The sequence below is a fragment of the Megascapheus bottae genome, chromosome 6 (assembly GCF_031878675.1).
Source record: "Megascapheus bottae isolate mThoBot1 chromosome 6, mThoBot2.hap1, whole genome shotgun sequence".
In the NCBI taxonomy this organism is placed as follows: Eukaryota; Metazoa; Chordata; class Mammalia; order Rodentia; family Geomyidae; genus Megascapheus; species Megascapheus bottae.
Window position 1 is genome coordinate 43,604,337 of NC_143514.1, and position 21,906 is coordinate 43,626,242.

The 21,906-nt window shown below is 39.5% G+C and overlaps 1 protein-coding gene and 1 long non-coding RNA gene across 7 annotated transcripts in view; one reads left to right on the forward strand and one right to left on the reverse strand.

Moving 5' to 3' along the window:
* Positions 1 to 21,906, reverse strand: part of Nfia (nuclear factor I A) — a 367,217-nt gene that overhangs the window by 54,999 nt on the left and 290,312 nt on the right. For 4 of the 6 annotated variants that reach the window (XM_090334728.1, XM_090334731.1, XM_090334727.1 and 1 more), the window contains exons 7-8: positions 17,306 to 17,434; positions 15,102 to 15,155 (exon numbers count right to left, since the gene is read on the reverse strand). In XM_090334728.1, coding sequence (XP_090190854.1) covers positions 15,102 to 15,155; positions 17,306 to 17,434 — 183 coding nt within the window. The remainder of the gene's footprint in view (positions 1 to 15,101; positions 15,156 to 17,305; positions 17,435 to 21,906) is intronic. The other 2 variants (XM_090334732.1, XM_090334730.1) reach the window with 1 other exon arrangement.
* On the forward strand, positions 1,703 to 20,257 carry LOC150061732 (uncharacterized). The gene is made up of 4 exons (XR_016535941.1): positions 1,703 to 1,787; positions 3,825 to 3,914; positions 9,211 to 9,290; positions 20,186 to 20,257. It is a non-coding gene; the product is annotated as an uncharacterized LOC150061732 (long non-coding RNA).

Below are 21,906 nucleotides of genomic sequence, written 5' to 3' on the forward strand. Positions count from 1 at the left end.
TGCTTTATTCCTTATCCGTGAACCACTGCAGATTCTCACAGATTGAGCAGACTCTTGGATTCTTTCCATATTAGCTTTTGCTTTTCTGGAAATAGTCTTCCAATCCTAGTCTCTGTGTCCATGGCAGGTACTACAGAGATGCTGTCAAGAGGTGACACAAACAATAAAATCAAATCCTCCTTCAGATGCAGAACTTAAGACAGCTTTATCCACAGGCTTCTTCCCTCCCAAGAACAAAGATCATTCCCAAATCCTGGCATCTGTAAAATCTTGTGGTCTTCCATAAATCACCAGTAAGGCAGTGCTACAGATGAGGCTTCCGGATCCTTCTCTGTTGTCACAAGACCCAGCAATCCAACTGTCTGCAGCAGGATGTCCTTTATGCAAAAATCTCCATTGTCATAGAGTTAGAGGTAGCACTGAGACTTCTTGACTACTCCCTATTTAGAAGTAAAGACTTTTAAAAAGGCAAAGCTCTAAAAAGAGAAAACAGAAGAAAAAAAAAGAAGTCTTCTATAAAAGGCTACTTACTCTACTTCTTCAGAAATTCAAAACCACACTCTATAACACCATTATGGGCTACCTAAAGCTAGGAGCTCTATTTTAACGGTCTAGCTATAATTTGTAAATCATGCATGAATCAGACCTGCCATTTATGAAAGCCAAGAAGTTTGGAGTTATAGGATTTAACAGGCCCTAGGAGAGAGGAACTGGCAATGGTTTTCAAACCCTTGGGAGGGGGAAACTTTTCTAAATAACAAAGCATTTGACTCAACACAAGCTGAAGTTTTCCAAAACAATTTTTCCCCAAAATACATTTAGTTAGTCCCTATCTTTCACATCACTGAGGCTCATGTAAGAGGACCCGCAAATGTCAATTGAGAGAAATAGCTGGCATTGTGTGAGAGTTTTTTTTCAAAACACCAATATTTTTATATTACTACTATCAGATGATGCAGCATTACAAATGTTACAGTAGGTTTGCTTTTCTCAATTGGTTGACTCCATTTCTTCGGATGGAGGTCAAATCCCAATGCCTCTTGGAAAAACAGATCTCTCCCTTCTCCAAATAGAGACAAGGTAGTTTAAAAATCTTATTAAAATCTGTGTTTCTCAAAGGCACTAACTTTTGCCAAGTCCAGACCAGGGGTTGGCAAATACTGTCTGTAGAGGCCAGAGAGTAAGCCAGTTTACTTGGCAGTCCCCAAAGATCTTTGTGACTATTACCCAACTGTGTGAAGTGATGAATCAGTCACGAATGTATCATTAACGAAAGGGCATGGCTGTGTTCTAATACAGCTTCAGTTTTCATAACAGAAGAGGGATGGATGTGACTTGCAAGCCTTAGTGTTGACCCACGTGATTGCTGTGGATTCCCACCACCTGTTATACTCTGCAGCAGGAACCGGACAATCATGTTCTTTCTCTCTTCTCTACAAACCATGCTGTGGTCCCAGCAAGCATTTCTGTCGAAGCCTTGTCTTCTAAATCCTTCCGAGGCAATCAGAATGCCACCCAGACTTCCCAACTACCACTTCCCTACCACTGCGCCACACTACCATTGTTTACTCTGCTTTGGTTTGTGAGAAGCCTCTCCTACTGGTATTAGTATGACAGGAAAGGACGGGGGCAGACAGCACATAGATTAGAATCTGCTCCTGTGTTCTAGGACCAGTCCTAACTGTCGAGTCCCCAGGGGGAAAGAGGTAGCAGAGGTAACAGTTGTCTGCCTGGTTCTTGGAAAAACGAACATGGAGATATGGTCAAGGGCATCACTATGAGTAAAGGTAAAGAGGTCTTCAAAAATAATTTCACAAACAACAAAATGCAAAAACCAATACAAGAAAATGGTGACCACCTACATGGCATTCATTGTCAGATGCCCGTGCTCAATGCCTTGTAAAGATGTGTTACTGACCAGATACTTAGAAGCTTAGAATTAAGGCACCTCCTCCTTCTAGGCACTTTTTCATTTAGATTTACAGTCCCTGAGTATCCATGCTGAGGGCCCATACCCCTACTGGCCTCTCTTTTTAACATGCAGAATCTGACCCCAGCTGTATTTCTCCCAATCAAACCATGAGCATGGCCTCTCCACGATCCCAAGCATAAACACAATGGAAATTTCTACCATATTCTTGACAGGTCTACTGTGGTAGTTATTAGGAGTGTGCTGAGCTGAAAACAGACTAAAAAAACAAAACAAAAAAATTCCAAAGAGTGAAGTTTTTGTTATTGTTTTTGGGTTAGTCTTCAGGTTTGAACTATAGGACTGGGGGCTGATCTTGAGCTTTTGTGCTTAAGACACTACCACTTGAGCCTCAGCACCACTTCCGGCTTTTTTCTATGTATGTGGTACCGAGGAATCGAACCCGGGTCTTCATGCATGCTAGGCAAGCACTTTAACCACTAGGCCAAACTCCCGGCCCCTACTCCCAGCTTTTTGTGCTTAACTGGAGATAAAGAGTTTCAGAGGCTTGCCTGCAAGGGTTGACTCGGAACCATGATCCTTGGATCTCAGCCCTTTGTGTAGCTGGGATTACAGGCATGAGCCACTGGTACCTGGTGGGGGCAAACTTTTCTAATTAGATAAAGGGTCCTAGATCTTAGTTTCATTTCTGCTCCTACACGGTATGTTACTGTGAGCAACTTTTATTTCCCCTAGTTCAAAATATAGAATTTGCACAAAATAATCACCAAGGCTCACCTACTTTTAAGTTCTAGTGGGGTATAGGGCTCAGTCTCTGGGACTGTATATTTACAAATCACTTCACCCATTGGTCTACAGTAGTCAAATTCAAATTCAGAAACAAAAAAATATGTGTCTATTAGGAGAAGAAATTATTTTAAAAATGTTTCTGGGATACTCAGTTATATTGGGTGCCTGGATAGTCTTTCAGATACCTTGGCTTTGAGGGTTATACTAGAGTTATGAGAGGGTTATATTAAAGACCCTAAGTGTCCTAGTTCACAGTCTGTGACACAGAGCCCCAGCCTTTGTCCTGACAGAACCTCTCTGACTTGACCACATTCATGCACTAATTGCCTAAGCTGCCATGATGGATGATGTGAAATGTGCTCAAGCAACATGCAACAGCTGTGATTATTGCAAATACCAACAGTGATAATTTAATAGGGAAAGTTGACAAGAATCCAGTCCTGTGAGGGGAACTTGGACTTCCACATAATACCATGAGACAAGAGATGAGGAATGAAAAACAAATCAAAACAATTACTTTGGGGGGTAGGAGGGGAGGGAACAATCATCATAATATCCTGACTGATTCTGGAGGTTAATAGAAACAGACTGTAAATCCTTTCATGGCCTGTTGGGAGAGTAGGCTTTTCCCTGTACTCTTAGCTGCTCAGGAAGCTGAGACTTAAAGATCATGGCTTGAAGCCAGTCTGGCTGGGCAGGAAAATGCATGAGACTCTTATCTCCAATTAACCAGAAAAAGGTCAGAAGTGGAACTGGTGACTCAAGTGGCAAAGTAACCGTCTTGAGTGAAAAAGCTAAGGCTTAGGCCCAGACTAAGCTGCATTACTGGTGCATATGGAAGAGAGAGAGAGAGAGAGAGAGAGAGAGAGAGAGGAGAGAGAGAGAGAGAGAGAGAGAGAGAGAGAGAGAGGGAGGGAGGGAGGGGAGGGAGGGAGGGAGGGAGAGAGGGAGGGAGGGGGAGGGAGGGAGGGAGGGAGGGAGGGAGGGAGGGAGAGAGAAGAGAAGAGAAGAGAAGAGAAGAGAAGAGAAGAGAAGAGAAGAGAAGAGAAGAGAAGAGAAGAGAAGAGAAGAGAAGAGAAGAGATTAATTCTTTTTCCCTTGGTAGGAACCTGGAGGTGTTTAAATTGTGCTGCAGTCTGAGGGGATCTGATCTGTGAATTAAGATCATACAGAAGAGAATGGAGAAAACAAGAAGGTATCATTTAAGTATCAGCATCTATCTCTACCTGCACCACGATCCCACAGAATTTTCAGTTACACAGTGAACCACCCCCATCCCCCCTCCTCCTTCTGCTCCTCCTCCTCCTCCTCCTCCTCCTCCTCCTCCTCCTCCTCCTCCTCCTCCTTCTTCTTTTGGGTCATGAGGCTTGAACTTGGCCTGGGCATTGTCCCTGAGCTCTTCAGCTCAAGGCTATCACCCTACCTTGAACCAAGCCCTACTTCCTGTTTTCTAGAGGTTAATTGGAGATAAGAGTCTCAGGCCCTTTTGTGCCTGAGCACAAATCAGCAGACAAATTAGTCCTGCTCTAAAACCTAGTAGAAGAGACAAATAACTATTCTTAGGCTGAGGTTGATGAGAGGGAAATAAAGCAATAAAAGAAGTCTGGGGGATATTATAACACTTGATAATATTTCAAGTATTTGTAGAGATTTGAATGTATTCAAGTGCTTTCATTGACACAGTATGAAGCCATAATAAATAAGTGGTTAAATACCAGGGAATGAACAAGAGATATTTTAGTAAGGATTCTTTCAAGTGAAAGAAACACAATCAAATTGCTTACCAACTCCTCCACTCCAACAAAAGAAGATAATGGGCCAGGTGCAGTGGCTCACGCCTGTAATCCTAGCTACTCAGGCAGCTGAGATCTGAGGATCAAGGTTCAAAGCCAGCCCAGGCACAAAAGGGCCTGAGACTCTTATCTCCAATTGATCACTAGAAAATGGGAAATGGGGCTGTGGCTCAAGGGGTAGGGTGGTAGCCTTGAACTGAAGAGCTCAGGGACAATGCCCAGGCCAGAGTTCAAGCCCCACGACTGATAAAAACCAAAAAAAAAACCAAAAAACTATGGCTGAAGGAGGCCTGTGAAAGCAAAGCCTCCACCAAGGGCTAGAGTGCTACCCATGCCATCAGGGAAGTCTTTGAGGTCAGTACTGGGGCTTGATCTCAGGGACTCACATGCTTGCTTGGCCCTTTCACTCAAAATTAATGCTCTACCACATAAGCCACACCTCTATTCTCAGCTTTTTTTTTTTTTTGCTAGCTCAATGGCACTAAAAGTCTCAGATTTGTCTTCTTAGGCTGGTTTTGAACTCCAATCCTCAAATCTCAGTTTCCTCGGTAGCTAGCATTATAGGCATGAGCCTTGGCATCTGGCAGGAGTTCCCTGTTCTTTCAACCACACAAGCGTGATGAAGAACTTTGGCTTGCTCGCTTCCCTGAGATCACGTCTCCTTGTCCAGGCATGGGAGGTTCTTTTCCAGGACAGGAGCAGGCTCTCCTCCTAAAGTCACAAGAAGAAAACCAGGGACAAGGGAGTGCTGAATGAAGGATACGAGATCATGTCAAGAGAACCACACATAGACAGGAAGCAAACACTCATGGAACGACCAGGGAGAGTAAGAAGGACCAGGGAGGGTAAGAGAAAATAAATTCATTGTCTGCTCATTGCATATCAAACACTTTGATGCATAAGGCACTTTAACTCTCTCCTCCTACTCATGTTTCTCAGTTTTATATAGGTAGAAAAAGAATGGTTGATAGAAGATAAATTACTTGCACAAGCTTCAACACACCCCACGTGGCTGGGTGGCACCTGACTTCTATTCTGGCTGACTCTATTGCCACATGTATCTCTTTTCTGTATTCTTGTGCTCCTATTTAGATTATGTTATTACAGCTATTTAAATTAGCTATTCTATTTTTTTTTCAGAAGACAAGTGGCCCATTTACTTTTATAATATTTTGGTTATAGGTCCTTAGCATCCAAGTAGAACCTAGCAACTCTGATATTCTATACACAAGGAAAAGAAATTGGTTGGGAGTGAAGGAGTTACTGATATTTACTATGAAGAAATGGTAAATGACAAGTGTAAGTTTTCTGTGGAAGTATAATTTTTACACAACACTTGTATGCATGTGTATTATTAAACACACCAGTTTTATAGTTTCCACATTGCATAAGGTACAGCCTGGAATGGTGACTTTCTTAATTTTAGGATCATATGGACAGAATGGGTTCCCATTTCTGATATTATATACGCACTCCTGTCCCTACATGGATGCAAAGCCCAGAACCCATAAACACCATTGAAGCCAGAGCTCCATGCTACCAAAATTCACTTAAATTTCACATTGTTTCTTTGTCAATAGGAGAGTTTCAAACCCCTGAGCTGAAGCTTAAGTGTGAGTTTTATATTTAAAACCATAAATTTGTGTTGGAGGTAGGGTGGAGGGGAGAGGAGAGAGAGAGAGAGAGAGAGAGAGAGAGAGAGAGAGAGAGAGAGAGAGAGAGAGAGAGAGAGAGAGAGCTGCTGTACAAGTTCAATCTTGAGTTTTTATTTTACCTTAAAAACTGCAAAGCAAATAACAGACTATAAACATGAAATTCACATTAGAGTCTGTGTGTGTGTGTGTGTGTGTGTGTGTGTGTGTGTGTGTGTGTGTATGTGTGTGTGTGTGTGTGTGGCTATGCGTGTGACTGAGATTCTGAGGAGAAGCAGCTTCTTTTGACAGGATGAGCAGGAATGTTGGACCACTGGGCTAACCACTTCATTCTCTTAGCATTCTCTCCTACCCTATTCCCAGGGGCCTTTTGCCTCTTGAAGAGATTAAGGAACCAAGTGGTCTCCCTCCTGTCTTTCGTAGGACAACATATTAGCATGATTCCACTACAGAGGAGCTCTCTTTAGAAGTTTGCTGCTGGGGATGAGAAATTAACCCAGCAGGGTGTCCCACACATCTATCTTTGTACAAATTATTAGTGTAATAGAGCTTTTAGTTATGCATTTATCTGGTAATTATTGAACAGTTACACAAAACCAAGCTGAGCAGTCATGGCCCTTTATGAGGTTCGCTCGGTGGGTGGCCTTATAGTTAATTTAGGATGGTTCTCCACCAGGCAGCTCACTTGCAGACAAATTAGCCAAACAGCCTTCTCCTTTAAATATTTTCCATGTCACAGTGAAACTCTTTACAATACAATAAAGGTACAGTTTTAATTACACGCTTCCTGACTTTTGTTTAGTTGTAGTTTTAAAACATTTGCTGGCACTGTTTTTTTCCTTTGGCTGGGCAGTAATAGCTGGTTGTAAGTATCTGGCTAATGAATTTAATAATTTCCTGAACTGAGACTAAAAGAGCCTTTGCTAAAATGCTGCATTTCCTCTTTACCATCCCGTTACCTCCAATCCCAGAGATGCTGTTTCCCATTAAGCAGGGCATCGCACTTGCACTAGGCATCACCCTCTTCCCAAGCCCTCTGTCTTTTCTTTCCCATGTTTCTCAGGGGTGGGACAGGCTAGGTTCCATGAGGTCTGCACTTGAAAATCAATTCTGGCAATTTTTACTGGAGAAAGACAATGCGACATTTGCCTAAATGCTGTTGTCTAAAATAAACAACTCATGTCTATCTGTCTGCTGGCATACTGTTTCAGTACCTTGGTAGCAACAGGTACTTAATTGCTTCTCATTTTCTCTAGATGATTCAATTGCACTAAAACAGGAGAGACAGTTAGGTACTCTACAACTGAGTAAAATGCTTTCCTAGGAAGCAAGGAAGTTTGCAGATAAGATAGGAGAATGTTGGAAAAACCTACTACCTGAGGACTACAACAAAAGTGGGGTGTCATGGTTATGGTAATGGTAAAGGATCGGGGTAAGTTCCTTCTTGCGGGCTCATAGTTGGAGACATAATACCCCAGATAAATATTCTGTAACAGGTAGCCCCAGTGAGCTCGTTCCTCTTAATACTAATCAAAGTAGAAGCTGTGAACTAAAAACAAGCACCAAAGGCATACATATCAAGCACTTCAACATGCTAGGAACTTCCAGATGTGGGGCCAAATGCATGTACTTGAATATTTGATATTATTACTATTACAAGAAGGAGATAAAAGAACTCCCTATCCCTAAAAAATTCTTTCTGCTTCAGTCAAATCCATGCATTGATTAATTTATCCAGCAAATTATGTAGTGGGTGTGTATGTGTGTGCGTGCGTGCCAGTTCTGAAGCTTGAATGCAGAGCCTGGGTTTCTTTTGTTCCAGACTAGCATTCTATGACTTGTGCTAGAACTTTACTTCCAGCTTTTTTTGTGGGGGGGGAGGGGAGTGTAATTTATCAGAAACAGGAGTCTCATAGATTTCCCTGCTCTGGCTAGCTTCAAACTGCGATCCTCAGATCTCAGCCTCCTAAGTAGCTATTACAGGAGTGGGCCATTGACATCCTTTGCGTGCTCTCTTTATGTGAGGAAAGTGGCAGAGGGGTTGAGGGATGGCAATAATGATGCAGCCCTTGGCATCTAATGAAGACTGTGGCCTTTATACATTACCTCTTCTTTCCTGCTGCTGTTACTGTCCCTGTATATTATGAATCCACCCTCCCTCAGCTATGCCTGGTGACCTCTACTTCCTGGAAGGCGATCTTCATGCTCATAATTCTCTGCAGTATATTTTTCTTGGCCAAACTAGGAGATATTGTTAACTTCAGACCCTCAGATGTTCCATCATTAAGAGCAGGATCTCTGTTTGGGCCAGGAGGATCATGGACTTAAGAGAGGTTTATAGAGCATATAAACTTCTGACTACCTTTCCAAACAGAAACCAGCATGACTCTTTGAGAGCTGCACAATAAATCTTTGGTTTATATGACCATTGTTTTAGTATATCTTATGCATATTTTCAGAATCAGGAAAATTTTACTTCTAAACTCTCTCTCTCTCTCTGTCTCTCTTTCTCTCTCTTTCTCTCTCTCTCTTTCTCTCTCTCTCTCTGTCTCTCTCTCTCTCTGTACTCATTATGATGTGGGGATGTTTTCACTTTCTATATACTAATTCCTCAGTTCCAATAGCATGGCTGGTTTTTCAGTTAGTCTGTGTTCCATATGACAAAGAGAAGGTGAATGGTCTGTTCTCAGGACTGGGGACTCTTGCAATTCTAGCTGCCATGTATTTCTCTGTGATGGTGCCCTTGTCCCTGTCCTCTTAGGAGTACCATAGAGGACAAAACTTATCTGATCCCAATATAGATGACTATCCTTTTCCTGAAATGCTTGGCAACAGAAGTATTTTGTTATTTTAAAAATATTTGAGGAGGGAATACTTGCCTTAACTTTACCAACCAGACATCTTTAATTCTAATATCTGAAATCTAAACCACTCCAACAATTGAGGGATGTTTCATGTCTTGGAGTGATTCAGATTTCAATTTTTCAGATTAGGGTTACTCAATCTGTGCTACAACTGATGGGGCTCTGCTTTTCTCATCCACTAGGAGATAAGCGCTCTGCGGACAGAATCTGGGCTTCTCTTCCTTGCTCTGTTCAATAGCCAGGAAAAAATCCCTTGTACATGGTAAGCACTGGGAAAACAAGATGATTGGGGTGGGGGTGAGGGAAATGGGGACAAAAACATGAGAAGGTGTATCAATGTGTGAGAAGTAATGCACATATATGTAACTGTAACCTCTCTCTATATTACCCTGACAATAAAAAATAAAATAAAAAAATTAACAGGTCTCCTGGTGGTAAAATGAGTTATCAAGTTTCTTTCTCCACTGAAGAAAGCCCAACTGATTTCAAATGTTCTTGAATGTGACTTCCACCTCACAGATACTCTTTGTCAGTAGCAAGAAACTACGGACTAATAAAAAGAAAAGCTAAGTGATTTGTTTATGACTGCTATAAAAAGAAACTCCGTGTGATAACACAGGTTAAATCATGATTATCAAAAGATCTAAATGGCCATGTTATGTCTTTGACTCAAAATCTTTGGCCATAAAAGAAATGCAAATCAAAACAACATTGAGTTTCCACCTCACCCCAGTTAGAATGGCCATTATCAAGAAAACTAATAATAGTAGATCTGGCAGGGATGTGACAGAAAGGGAAGTCTACTACACTATTGATAGGAATGTAAGCTTGCTCAACCACTAAGGAAAGCAATATGGAGGTTCCTCAAAAGACTAAACATAGAGGTCCCCTATGATCTAGCAATGCCACTCCTGGGCATTTACCCAAATGACCACAATCAAGGCTACAATAAAGCTACTAGCATAACCATGTTCATTGCAGCATTATTTACCACAGCTAAGATATGGAACCAACCCAGAGACCCCTCAGCAGATGAATGGATCAAGAAAATGTGCATAAACACACAATGGATTTCTATGTTTACATCAGAAAGAATGACATTGCCTCATTTATAAGGAAATTGATATGGAACCAACCCAGAGACCCCTCAGCAGATGAATGGATCAAGAAAATGTGCTATAAATACACAAAGGAGTTCTATGATTCCAGGTAGAATGACATTGCCTTATTTATAAGGAAATGGAAAGACTTGGAAAAAATTATATTAAGCAAAGCAAGCCAGACTCAAAAAAACACAGGCTGCCTGGTTTCCCTCATTTGTAATAACTAGAATATGTCTTATGATATTCTTAGCAGAGAATCATAGTAGTTCAATAGCTAAGTGCATATGACCATATTAAACTAAGCTTATCAAAATGAACTCCAAGAAATGGAAATGAGTTTTTTTAAATAATATATTGTTTGCAGTTCTTTCTTTACTTTCTTTTTTCCCACTTTGGTCTATGCCCTGTTGTCACTGTTCTTGATTTCTGTGACCTTTGTCTTGTATATAAGTTTATCTGATTTGTAGAAAGGAAGGGGAATCACAGAAATAGGCTGGACAAAGGACGAACAATTGCATCAGTGATACTCACTAGACACTATGTTAGTAATGAACTTTACCCCTTGAGGGGAAGGGGAGGGTGGGGGAGAACTTGGGAGAAAATGAGGGAGGGGGTAACACTGTTCAAAAGAAATATATTCATTACTTATGTAACTGTAACCCCTCTACATCACCTTTAAAAGAAGTGGGAAAAGAAAATGTTTTAGTAAATGCAACTTATCTCTTCTAGTGGGGAAGAAAAAGGCAAGAGTTTCCAAAAATAATGGAAAAGACACTGAACTGGAGACTTGAGTCTTAGGGCTGATCTTAGGGCTGACCAGCTCAGATATCTCATATGTAAGAGTTATGTGTGGTATGTAGACCTGCTAACCCAGATATATACCCTCCATTTACAGATTTATGAAATCTTAATTCTATACAAAGCAATGATACGTCCAGCGACACTTACTGCTTTAGACTTTTTAGGCCCTCGCAGCTAGAAGCAATAGTATATAGTTTGATCATGTTGCTTGAAGAGTCTACAAATGGTAACAGAATGAGATGACAGATACTTTCTCCCTCTTCCTATCCCCCCTTTTTTTCTTGGCATGCAGATGTAAGGAAAGAGTGCAATAGTCATACTGTAAAAAAAACCCTCAACAATCCATTAAAGCATGGTGGTCTCAGTCTATTTTGTGTCCCCATAACAAAATACTTAAGACAGAGTCCTTTATAAAGAAACTAGTCTAAGTGGTTCCATATTCTTTTTGGTCTAAATTCATATGGTTCTGGCATTCTGTTGAAGGCTCTCTGGTTGTGTTACAACATGGTAGAAAAAAAAGAAAGACAGGAAAATGGCTATGTGCAGAAGTGACACATGTGTGAGCAAGGAGGCAAGAGAACAGGGGAGAACCATCTTCACACTTTTTATAACAATACACTCTCTTGAATTAAGCCAACCTGTTATAAGCCTAGGAGATAGCCTTAACCCATTCATGAGAGTGTAGTCCTCACAAGCATATTAGCTTGCAGTAGGCCCCACTACTTATAGGTTTATGACTTCAACACTGCCAAACCATGTCTAAAACCATAGCGATGGATAAGAGAAGAAATTTCCATCCATAAAGGCATTTTAGTGTTATCCTAGCAGCTGTGAGTCACATATAGGACACATATAACTCCTAAGTTTCCAAAGGTTGAATGAACCTTCTCTTTCTTGTAGCCAAACATGTTATCTAACAAAGAGGGTGCTTTAGACCAGATGATATCCTAAGCATACTTGTTTAAATTGTCTCCTAATGTGTATAAATCAGGTTAAAACTCTAAAAGCAGTTATTTTATATAATTCAGAATATTTAAATAAAATTATTATCCTTCATCATCCTCTTGTTTTTGAAAACATAAAAGCCAGAAATATGTTTCAAGAAGACTTGTGGTTTAAAAAATATATCAGAGAAAATTAAATAATTCTTAAAATAATTAGACCCTTTAGATCATTTTAGGCAAACTTACAACTCTTGACAAGACAGAGAGAAGAACAAAGTTGTGTTTTTTTAAATAATCATGAATGAGATAAATTGTTATGGTTACAACTTTGTACAATGGTAAAAGAAAGTCTTCTAAGCCCAGTCTTTCAACTAAAAATGACTAGTGAGTGTAATATATAAATGCCTTTGCTGCAGTGTAATAGCTTTGTCCCACTGTCAGGATATCTCAGTATAGTTTAATACCTTTACTTAATTCTAACCACACAGAGAAACAGGTGGCAAAGTATCATCTCCATGGTACAGATGGCCCAACGGAGGCCATAAGGTTAAGTGATTTATCACAGCCACAAAGAAAGCCACTATCAGACAGAGGATTAGATTTGAAACCACATGTCTCAGCGTTTACAGTGTGAACAGGGAAGTGGTCACCAGTTGAGATCAACCATCACTCTATCAAAGCTTTACTTAGATAGTCTTGTGCACTTTTTTTTTAGATGAAAGGCTGTGGTTCCCTGCCCTCCCCCCCCCAAAAAAAAGAAGGGACATTCCTGATGAAGAAATACTGCACAAACTCCATCATGCTTATCAGTTTTGTCTGTTCTCAAGCAATGAGAACCTGTACAGTGTTGTGTGTGTGTGTGTGTGTGAAAGAGAGAGAGAGAGAGAGAGAGAGAGAGAGAGAGAGAGAGAGAGAGAGAGAGACAGACAGACAGACAGACAGACAGACAGACAAAAGGCAGAGGCAGAAACAGAGATAGACTCTGGGTACATTTAAATGCAGCTATTAATTCAGCCAACCCATAAAACTCTCTGAGTGAGGTACAATAAATACTCAAAATGTCTGAGAAATCATTGTTTCTACAAGTTTCTGTCCAGGGGGGTATACAGACAGGAAAATTAATCAAGAAAGTAAGGCAAAGGATTGAGTGGATATGTGGATATCAAAGCCTGCAAGAGATTAGGAGGATGAGGGAAACACAGGCTGTGTCTAGCGAAAGGGACTTCAGGTTGAAAATCGCACAAGTTGAGCACCCCTGAATCTAAAATGCTCCAAAATCCTAGAATTTTTGAGCACAGATATGACACAAATGGAATATCCTGATTTCATGTGATGAGTTGCAGCCACAACTCAGGTGCATTAAAAACATGTATATGAAATATAAATGAATTTCATTTAGAGTTGGGTTCCACCCTAAGGTATCTCATTGGGTATATGCAAAGATTCCCAAGTCCAAAACACGTCTGGTGTCAGCATTCTGGATAAGATTACTTAGTCTTGGGCATGGATAAAATAATGACAGGTAAACATACTAGAGACAGATGAGATCTTCAAAACCTATAGGATAACGGATTACCTAATAGTTTTTTTTTTTACCACCCATATGTCTAGTCTACTTCCAGACACTGTACAAATGACTACAAACAAATGATTTCATTTACTCTTGCCATAATCCAGTACTTTTAAGGGTGAGATTATGACCACCAATTGATAGACATGGAACCTCTAGTTCAGAAAGGCAAAACAACTCGACATAATAGCACTGGTTCAAACACTCGTCCGTTTGGGCCACTGAGTATTCATGATTTTTGTGCCCTCAAAAGTGATATATTAAAATCTGAAATGTCAATGTGGAGGTAGAAGCAGCTGAGTCTCAGGGTCATGACTAGCTCCTGAGGGTAGAGCCCTGACGGATGTCATTAGTGTGGTTTCTTTTTATGAAGGTCTCTGTGGTGAGAGCTCCTCCTACTAAATGAAGAGACAGTGGGGAGACAGGTGCGGGCTAATCTGCTGGCACCTTGAGCACGGACTTGCCAGCCTCTAGCACTATGAGAAATGGATTTCTATTGTTTATAAGCCACATCTATGGTATTCCATTGTAGCAGCTCACAGAACCTGACAACCACTATGCTCTACTGGCTCCCTTCAAGGGCCCTTGTTTCCTTCCTTTGCTTTATAATCCATAGGGAGAAATATTTCTTTGTAAATAGTATCCAACAAATCCATAAATACAGCTTACTTTTATAGTCAAAAATAGACTTTTTGTTTGTTTGGTGTGTGTGTGTGTGTGTGTGTGTGTGTGTGTGTGTGTGAAGGGATCTTGCTTTGCTATAGATGTGCTATACAATTACTGATTCCTGAATGCCAAGGCATTCCCTTGAGAAATTTAGGGGCAGCAGCAGAAATCTTGCAAATCTGGTCTCAACCATGTCCCTGAGCAAGAGTGTACTAAGTAGCCATAAAGCCTGACCCTTGTATCCCAGAAACCTGCTTTATAAAGGACATATTTTGTCCTCTTCTTCCTCTTCCTCCTTCTCCTCCTCTTTTTCCTCTTCCTCCTCCTCTTCCTCTTTCTCCTCCTCTTCCTCCTACTCCTCTTCTTCTTCTTCTTTGCCAGTTTTGGGCCTTGAACTCAGGGCCTGAGCACTGTCCTTGAGTTTCCTCAAGGCTAGTACTCTACCACTTGAGCCATAGCACCACTTCTGCCTTTTTTTTTTCTACGTATGTGGTACTGAGTAATCGAACCCGGGTCTTCACCCGTGCTAGGCAAGCACTCTACCACTAACTAGGCCAAACTCCCTGCCTCTTTTCTTTGGTCACTCTGCATGGTGACAAGGCAGCACTTAGGCACACATGTTACTGTGTTCTACAGACTCTCTCTCAGACTCTCCCTCTTTAAATTTCAATTCATTTTCTTTTTAAAAATTTATTATTATTATTATTATTAAAAAATGTAAATGTCAAGTCTTAGCCCCAGATAGATATCATTGCAGGTATGAGCTTTCCTGCTGGTTCAGAGAAGAAAGGCAGCTACAGTCCCCATCAGTAAGTGCTTCTTAGGTCAGGAGAGGCTGAATTCTGAAAAGGGGAAGAGGCCAAGCCTTCTGGTTAGCTTATCTCCACTCTGATTCTTACCACAGCGATGCAACGATGGAAGAGTGTCATCACCACAACTCCATACCCTCACCAGATCACTAAAGGGTGGGGTGCAATGAGAATGGGTACCTGAGCAGACATTCCAGAAAGGAGAACCGAGGATGCTGGGAACCATCTTGAATTCTGGTGAAAACAAAGAATCTTTGGCATTCCATAATTCTCAGACTCAGCACCTTTTTCTTTTCCTCATACATGATTATATCAATATGAGTATGAATAGGAGATCAAAGCTTACTGTGCTGTGGGGCAGGGAATTCCACTATGGTCTAACCCAGCATGGACCATTTTAACAAATTTGCTTAGCTATCTAGCATGAGAATGAAGAAGCTCCCCATCTTAAACTGGTAGGTCAGCTCTAAACAGTCACCGTCATTTCCAGAAGTACATACTTCAAACCAAGACAGAGGAGTGAGCACTTGCAACGTAAGTGATAATATATGTATATTGCTCTGCGTTTTATTGTTTCAAGGAATTGCCAGAACAACGCTTTATTGTAGTTTCTGTAGAAGAATATGATCAGAAGGAACAGCTCATTCACTGGAGCAGTGTCTCCATCCCATTCGAGAGAAAACACTCCATGACGCATGGAAAGGCAAAAGGCAGGAATCCTGCTCTTCTAATTCCTGGCATATTCTTCCCAGTCTGTATTACCTTCAATTATGATGAATCTTTTTCCTTTGTTTGTAACAGCTTCCACTCATTTAAATGTCTTTTAGGTTTGACTTCAATGTTATCTACACTGTTAAGTCTCCTTAAGTGAAAGTATAAGTAACAGCCTCTATCTTTTCTAAATGCTTGTTTTTTGTGTGTGTGTCTCTTCTGCCCTTAGAGGGAACACTGATCCTTAGTGTTGGTAATAGTGATGGGAGATACTCAGTAAAAAAATCTCTGTTAAATGAATGAATAGATGAATGAATGGGCCTCCACAGTTTTCTCTTTGGAGCCCTGCAGACACATTTACTTTTTAACACTCAGGTTAAAATATTTAACCTGATCATAAAAACTGAGAATACATACCTTAAGTTCTGAGACCATAAATACTCGGAATAAAAAGTTTTTATGTCTCTGCTTCTCCATTACAGTTTGGATAGTTGATGAATGCTAATGAGCTAATACCATACTAGTAGTTCACTTAAATAGGGTGATTCAGATATGCATTTTCAAGTTTATACATATCATGTATATGTATATATGGTAAGCATTTGAGATTATACTACTGACACGCATGTGAAATAAGAAGGGATCTTGACAAAATTCTAGTAATGAGCACAAGATATTTAAAGGAAAAATAGGTAAATTTTTGTAACTCTCAATCCCAAAACCACTCCACAGGGTAGAATTCACAATGGATAGCTCTCTCAACTCTGGAGTTTCCTGAGATGTACACAGAGCACTCACAAAGAGTTCAGATTTGTGGGTCTAACACTGAGATTAATGTAAGGAATATTCGTTTTCCCAGGCGGATGTCAAAGGAGACAAAAGACCATAACTTCCGAGGATACTTTATGATACCAGCTGGTAGATCACAGACCTACCTAAACAAGAATCCGATGGAAGAATGAAAATGTGGTTATAATTATTCATCTTCCTACTGTGGGAGTTTCATAAACAAACTAATAAATATTTTCATCTTGCAATAAGATCAAGTTAAGTGATTTGCTGACATTCTCTTGAGGTTTAAGTCTTGTCTTTAACGTGAAATACAAATCGTATTTCGTGTGGACACATTTTAATAATAAACTTAAAAGCACACGAGACTAAAATAATGAAAACATTGCAATGAAAACCAGACAAAGTATCTACCACTTCAAAAGCAGCGAATGAAGACTGCTCGTCAACACCCCGATGCAAACAACCTCAGCGCAAAATGCCACATATTAAAATCAGGTTTTGTGGAATGAGAACCAATGGAATGAGAGAATGAAAACAAATAAAAGCTATTATCTAGAAACAGGTAACTGACCACATGAAAATATCTTATTCTCTTAATGCACACACACTCCCTCTTGTGCTTTCTCTGCTTTCTCTCCTCTCTCTTTCGACTTATTCCACTGGCAAAAACAAATAATAAAATGAGAAGTTTACTGTCTTTTTACCTTAAGAAAGGAGCAAGGATTTGACCCAAGGCCCTTCAGTTCCTAACATGCCAAGAGTGCCCTCAAAGATCAGACACTGGGCCATTGGCTGCCCTCAGAATCATTCTTGATTGCGTCTCATGGTGCTATTCTGGTTTCAAGGTCATGACACAATTATGACCAGAGGCCTCTGCTCACCTCTGGGTCCTGTGATGACAGGTCGGTGGTGCTGTGTGAAGGCTGTTCCCAGAGAGGAGGTCTGAGAAGGGGAGGGACTGCTGAAACCAGACTTCTCCGACTTCTTCAATGTGGTTGGCGAAGGCATTCCTGGTAAGAAAGAGTGGTGGATCAGTAACTCAGGGAACAATAGCTTGTGCCACTTAAAAGACAATGCTGAAAGTATCGGGGAATTAAAAAAAAAGAAAACCCACTAGTGAATGGAAAATTTGTTTTGAGTTGTTTTGAACTTGTCATGGGAACAAACAGGTGACATAGTGATCTTTGATAAATGGGTTTATAATTGAGTTTTTCCCCCAGCCCTAGGGCTTGAACTAGGGGCCTAGGCACTGTTCTTGAGGTTTCTCAGCTTTTTCTGTGACTGATTGGAGATCATAGTCTCACATACTTTTCTCTCTTGGGCTAGCTTTGAACCTTGATCATGAGATCTCAGCCTCCTGAATGGTTAGGTTACAGGCATGCGCTACCAGTGCTCATCAATTTTTCAATTTTTAATTATAATTTTTGCTGCTAGTACTGGGACTTGAAATCTGATCCTTCTGCTTTCACTCTACTTTTTCACTGGTGCTCTACCACTTGAACCACGTCTTTATTTCTGGCTTTTTGTGGGTTAACTGAACATTAAGAATCCCCTTACTACATATATGAAATGGAGTTCTACATAGCCAGCAGATAAGATAAAATAATGGCATTCGCTGGGAAATGGATGGAACTGGAACAAATCATACTGAGTGAGATAAGCCAAGACCACAGGAACAAAAGGCGCATGGTCTCCTTGATATGTGAGTACTGGATCCAAACAATACAAGAGTGATGACTCAGCTATTCCAGGTCATTGATATGAATTTGGAGATATAAATATATCTATATAGACATGTAGGTCTATGATAGGATATATATTCTACAGATATAGATTGATATATACATTGTTATGTATCTATGACATACAAAGATTTAGCTTAATTTTAATTATGTTCTTAAATTTATGTGCCAGTAATCGCATATGGGATTTTTTTCTTGAATACTTAACTATAGTCAAGACTGTCATATTCAATATGATATAAAAGCTCAGTTTTAATAAAAATGTTTTAATAAAAAAGAGTCACCTTTACAATAAAAAACCCTAAGATTTGTTTATTACTTTTCTTTTTTAAGTGTCACTTGGATTTGTTTGCCCAGGCTGGCTTTGAATTTCAATCCTCAGATCTCAGCTTCCTGAAAGTAAGGATTATAGACATGAACCATTGGCATCTGGACAGTTCTCCTCATTCTAAAGCATCTGGATCTTAAAACACAAAGATGCCCTCAACATTGATAACCTAATTGTTCCTTGAATGTATTATCTATAATAGAAAATGCCCAATAGTTAGGGAATGGCTTAATAAATATGACATATCCACTATAAATAATATAAAGGAGTATTGACACAGAGAAATAATTAAAATGTTGATTGAAAATCAAATTACAATACATGATGTTTTAAATGCATCAATCATAGTATGTATGACATAATATCAGCAAGTATTTCTTTCTTTTTCTTTTTTGCCATTCTTGGGGCTTGAACTCAGGGCCTGAGTACTGTCCTTTGGCTTTCTCAAGGCTGGAGCTCTACTACTTGAGCCACAGCACCACTTTTAGCTTTTGTTATGTATGTGTTACCAAGGAATCGAACCTGGGTCTTCGTGCATGCTAAGCAAGCACTCTACCACTAGGCCAAACTCCTGGCTCCATCAGCAGGTATTTCTATGCACTGAGAAAGAACTGGAAGGAAATATGCATAAGCTACAACTAGTTCTCTGTTGGATTTTGGTGGTTTTTTTTTTACTGCTTTATTTCTTGCTTACTTGTTTGTTCTATGAAGAACATATATCACTTTTATGTTATGAAGACAATATCAAAGCTTGTTTTTTTTTTAAAACAATACAGTTATACAAGGAGTTCACAGTATTTTTAACTGGGGGAGTGGCTAAAGAAGTGTAATGCCTACCTAGCAAACATTTCCAGCCTAGGAAATGCTTTGGAATGAAAAAAAAAGGGACAAAGCAGTCCCTTTGCAATTGCTGAATTCATGAGGATTTCAGTAACCATGCTGACATACACAACTGGAGGCATCTATCAGTTTGGTGGGGTGCCAATTAAAACAATACAAATTTGGACATAACCCAAAAGGAAATGACTCCTCTATATCACAGGACAAATCAGGGCTCATCTAAGTTTCCAGTTCAAAATTGGTCCATACTAGTATCAGAAGAACCAAATTTCATTTTATTTATACATGCCTACTATGTTTTCTGCCTATGACCTGAGAATTTTTTGAATGAGCTATTACTAAGCAGTTGCTAGATAGTACCATGTTCTATGCCAAGTCCTTTGTATGTATAGATCTATCCAGATGGTTTGTTTGGCAACATTTAAATATGCCCTTTTCTGTTCTTTACTTTCTCTCTCTCTTTTTTCTTTCTTCATTTCCTTCCCTTACGTTTTCCCCTTCCCTTCCTTTCATGCTAATACTGAGGCTTGAACTCAAAGCCTCATGCTTTCACTTGTCTTTTTCTAAAGTTTGGTGTTATACCACTTAAGCCACTTTTGGCTTTCTACTGGCTAAGTGAAGGTAAGAGTCTCTCAGATTTCTCTTCGTAGGATGTCTGTGCTGGCTTCAAATTATGAGCTCAGATCTCAGCCTCCTGAGTTGCTAACAATACAGGTATCAGCCCCCAGTGTCCAGCTGTTCTTGTTATTTCTGGTCACAGATATTCTTAGTGTAGTTCTGCAACATGACTATAATCCACAGAGTTGATAAGGATGCAGATTATGTCCTCTTTGCCCATTTCTGTGTTTAAGAGACTGATCAAGGGGCGTGGAGTACACCAAATGAGCCCAACTTTACCTTTGACTGTACCCATCAATGCTGAGACATAGCAACACATGAGGGTTTCTCTCCAAGAAAGAAACCATTTGAAAAGTGGTAAGTACATTTGGATGGTTAGACATAAGTACCTGATAGAGAATGGATTTCATTCTAACTTGACACATATGGATCTGATCTGTTCTAGATCAATATCTATGTGATTAAAAACAGTCATCAAGCCAAGTGGCTTTAGGAATCTGTGTACTGAAAAGATAACCAGCTGTACCATAAGAATGTTCTAACATCAGTAGGATGTATTGGGGTTTGGGATAAACACTCACTGCAAGTAACCTAATCTAAGGTATGTTCATGTAATTATAATAGTAGGGAAGAACTTTATGGTAAAAATAAGAAGGATATAAAGATATCTAAATGTATATCAGTATCCCATCATTCAAATCTCTCTTGCCCAAAACAATTTTTTGGCTGTCAACCATCTATTTACTTAAATTCAAATGCCTGAATTATGTGTCATGATAAAGAAATAGAAATAGAAAATGGAAAATGTCAAAACTTTGAAACTCATGGATTTTTGTTCAAATAATGGAATTATTATATCTAAAGCAATCTTATTAAAAGTTGCAAATGGCTGGTCTGAAGAAAAAGTATATCATTGAAATGTGTATGCTTTTTCCTCTATGCCCGCATAAATATTTCAGAAATGTTTATTTTGCTGCTTACTCATCCAAAGGAGAAGTTTACAAGTAAACTTTATATAATAACAAGTGTCAAAAATAATCAAATTAGCCAATGATTTCAAATGTAGCATAATTTATACCTTCCTTGCACAGGTTAAAGGGAGAAGAAGCCCTGCTAGCATGGAAGAACAACAAGCAAAACTATGTCTGATCTTCTAAATTTATCACAGTCAAGTAACCTGAACCCTAAGGCTGTCATGAATCTCAAAATTACTTTGTGTTTTCAATTTTTAAAGACTCATATTGAGCACATTTCATGATTATACACTTTAATATTTTCTCTACATGCATAATGTATGTTTCAGTTAATTTGCTTTGTATACTTAATTGCCCAGATGAAATTTCAAAATGCTAGTGAACAGCTTTATGTTATAAGCTATAAGACATTAATCTTGGCTCTTACTTTTTGAAATCAAATTTGGTTTCTACACATTACTTTAAAAGTAAACAAATTGAAACATCTTTTTGCTAATTATCTATGTACAACTGTCTAACAATTACTGTACAGTTTTATGATAAATCAGAATTTATGTTAATGAATCAAAACAATAAAACTTGAGATATTAGTGCTAAAGCTTCATGGGACTAAGTTCTGCCAGTGTTCATGAGACTTTAAAAGGGAATCCCAAGCTCCAGAAAGGAATAAATAAAATTTTATTGTAGCCCCATGATACCCTGAGCACGGGTTCAGTTTCGCTATGCACAGACTTCTAACCATGAAAACTGTGATTATTGTGTGCCATTTTGAATTGCTCAGTTTCTGGTGATCTATCATGCAATAATATAAAGCTATATGACTGCTGCCATTAGCAGAATGTCTATTCTATTACTCTCTAGAATTCCAGAAATTTCTATTTGTTTTACCCAATCCACTGTAGCTAATGAAAATTTCTGCTAACCCAGAGAAAATGGTATCTTAGAAATGGAGCTAAGAATTACTTATTTCCCCCCAAAAA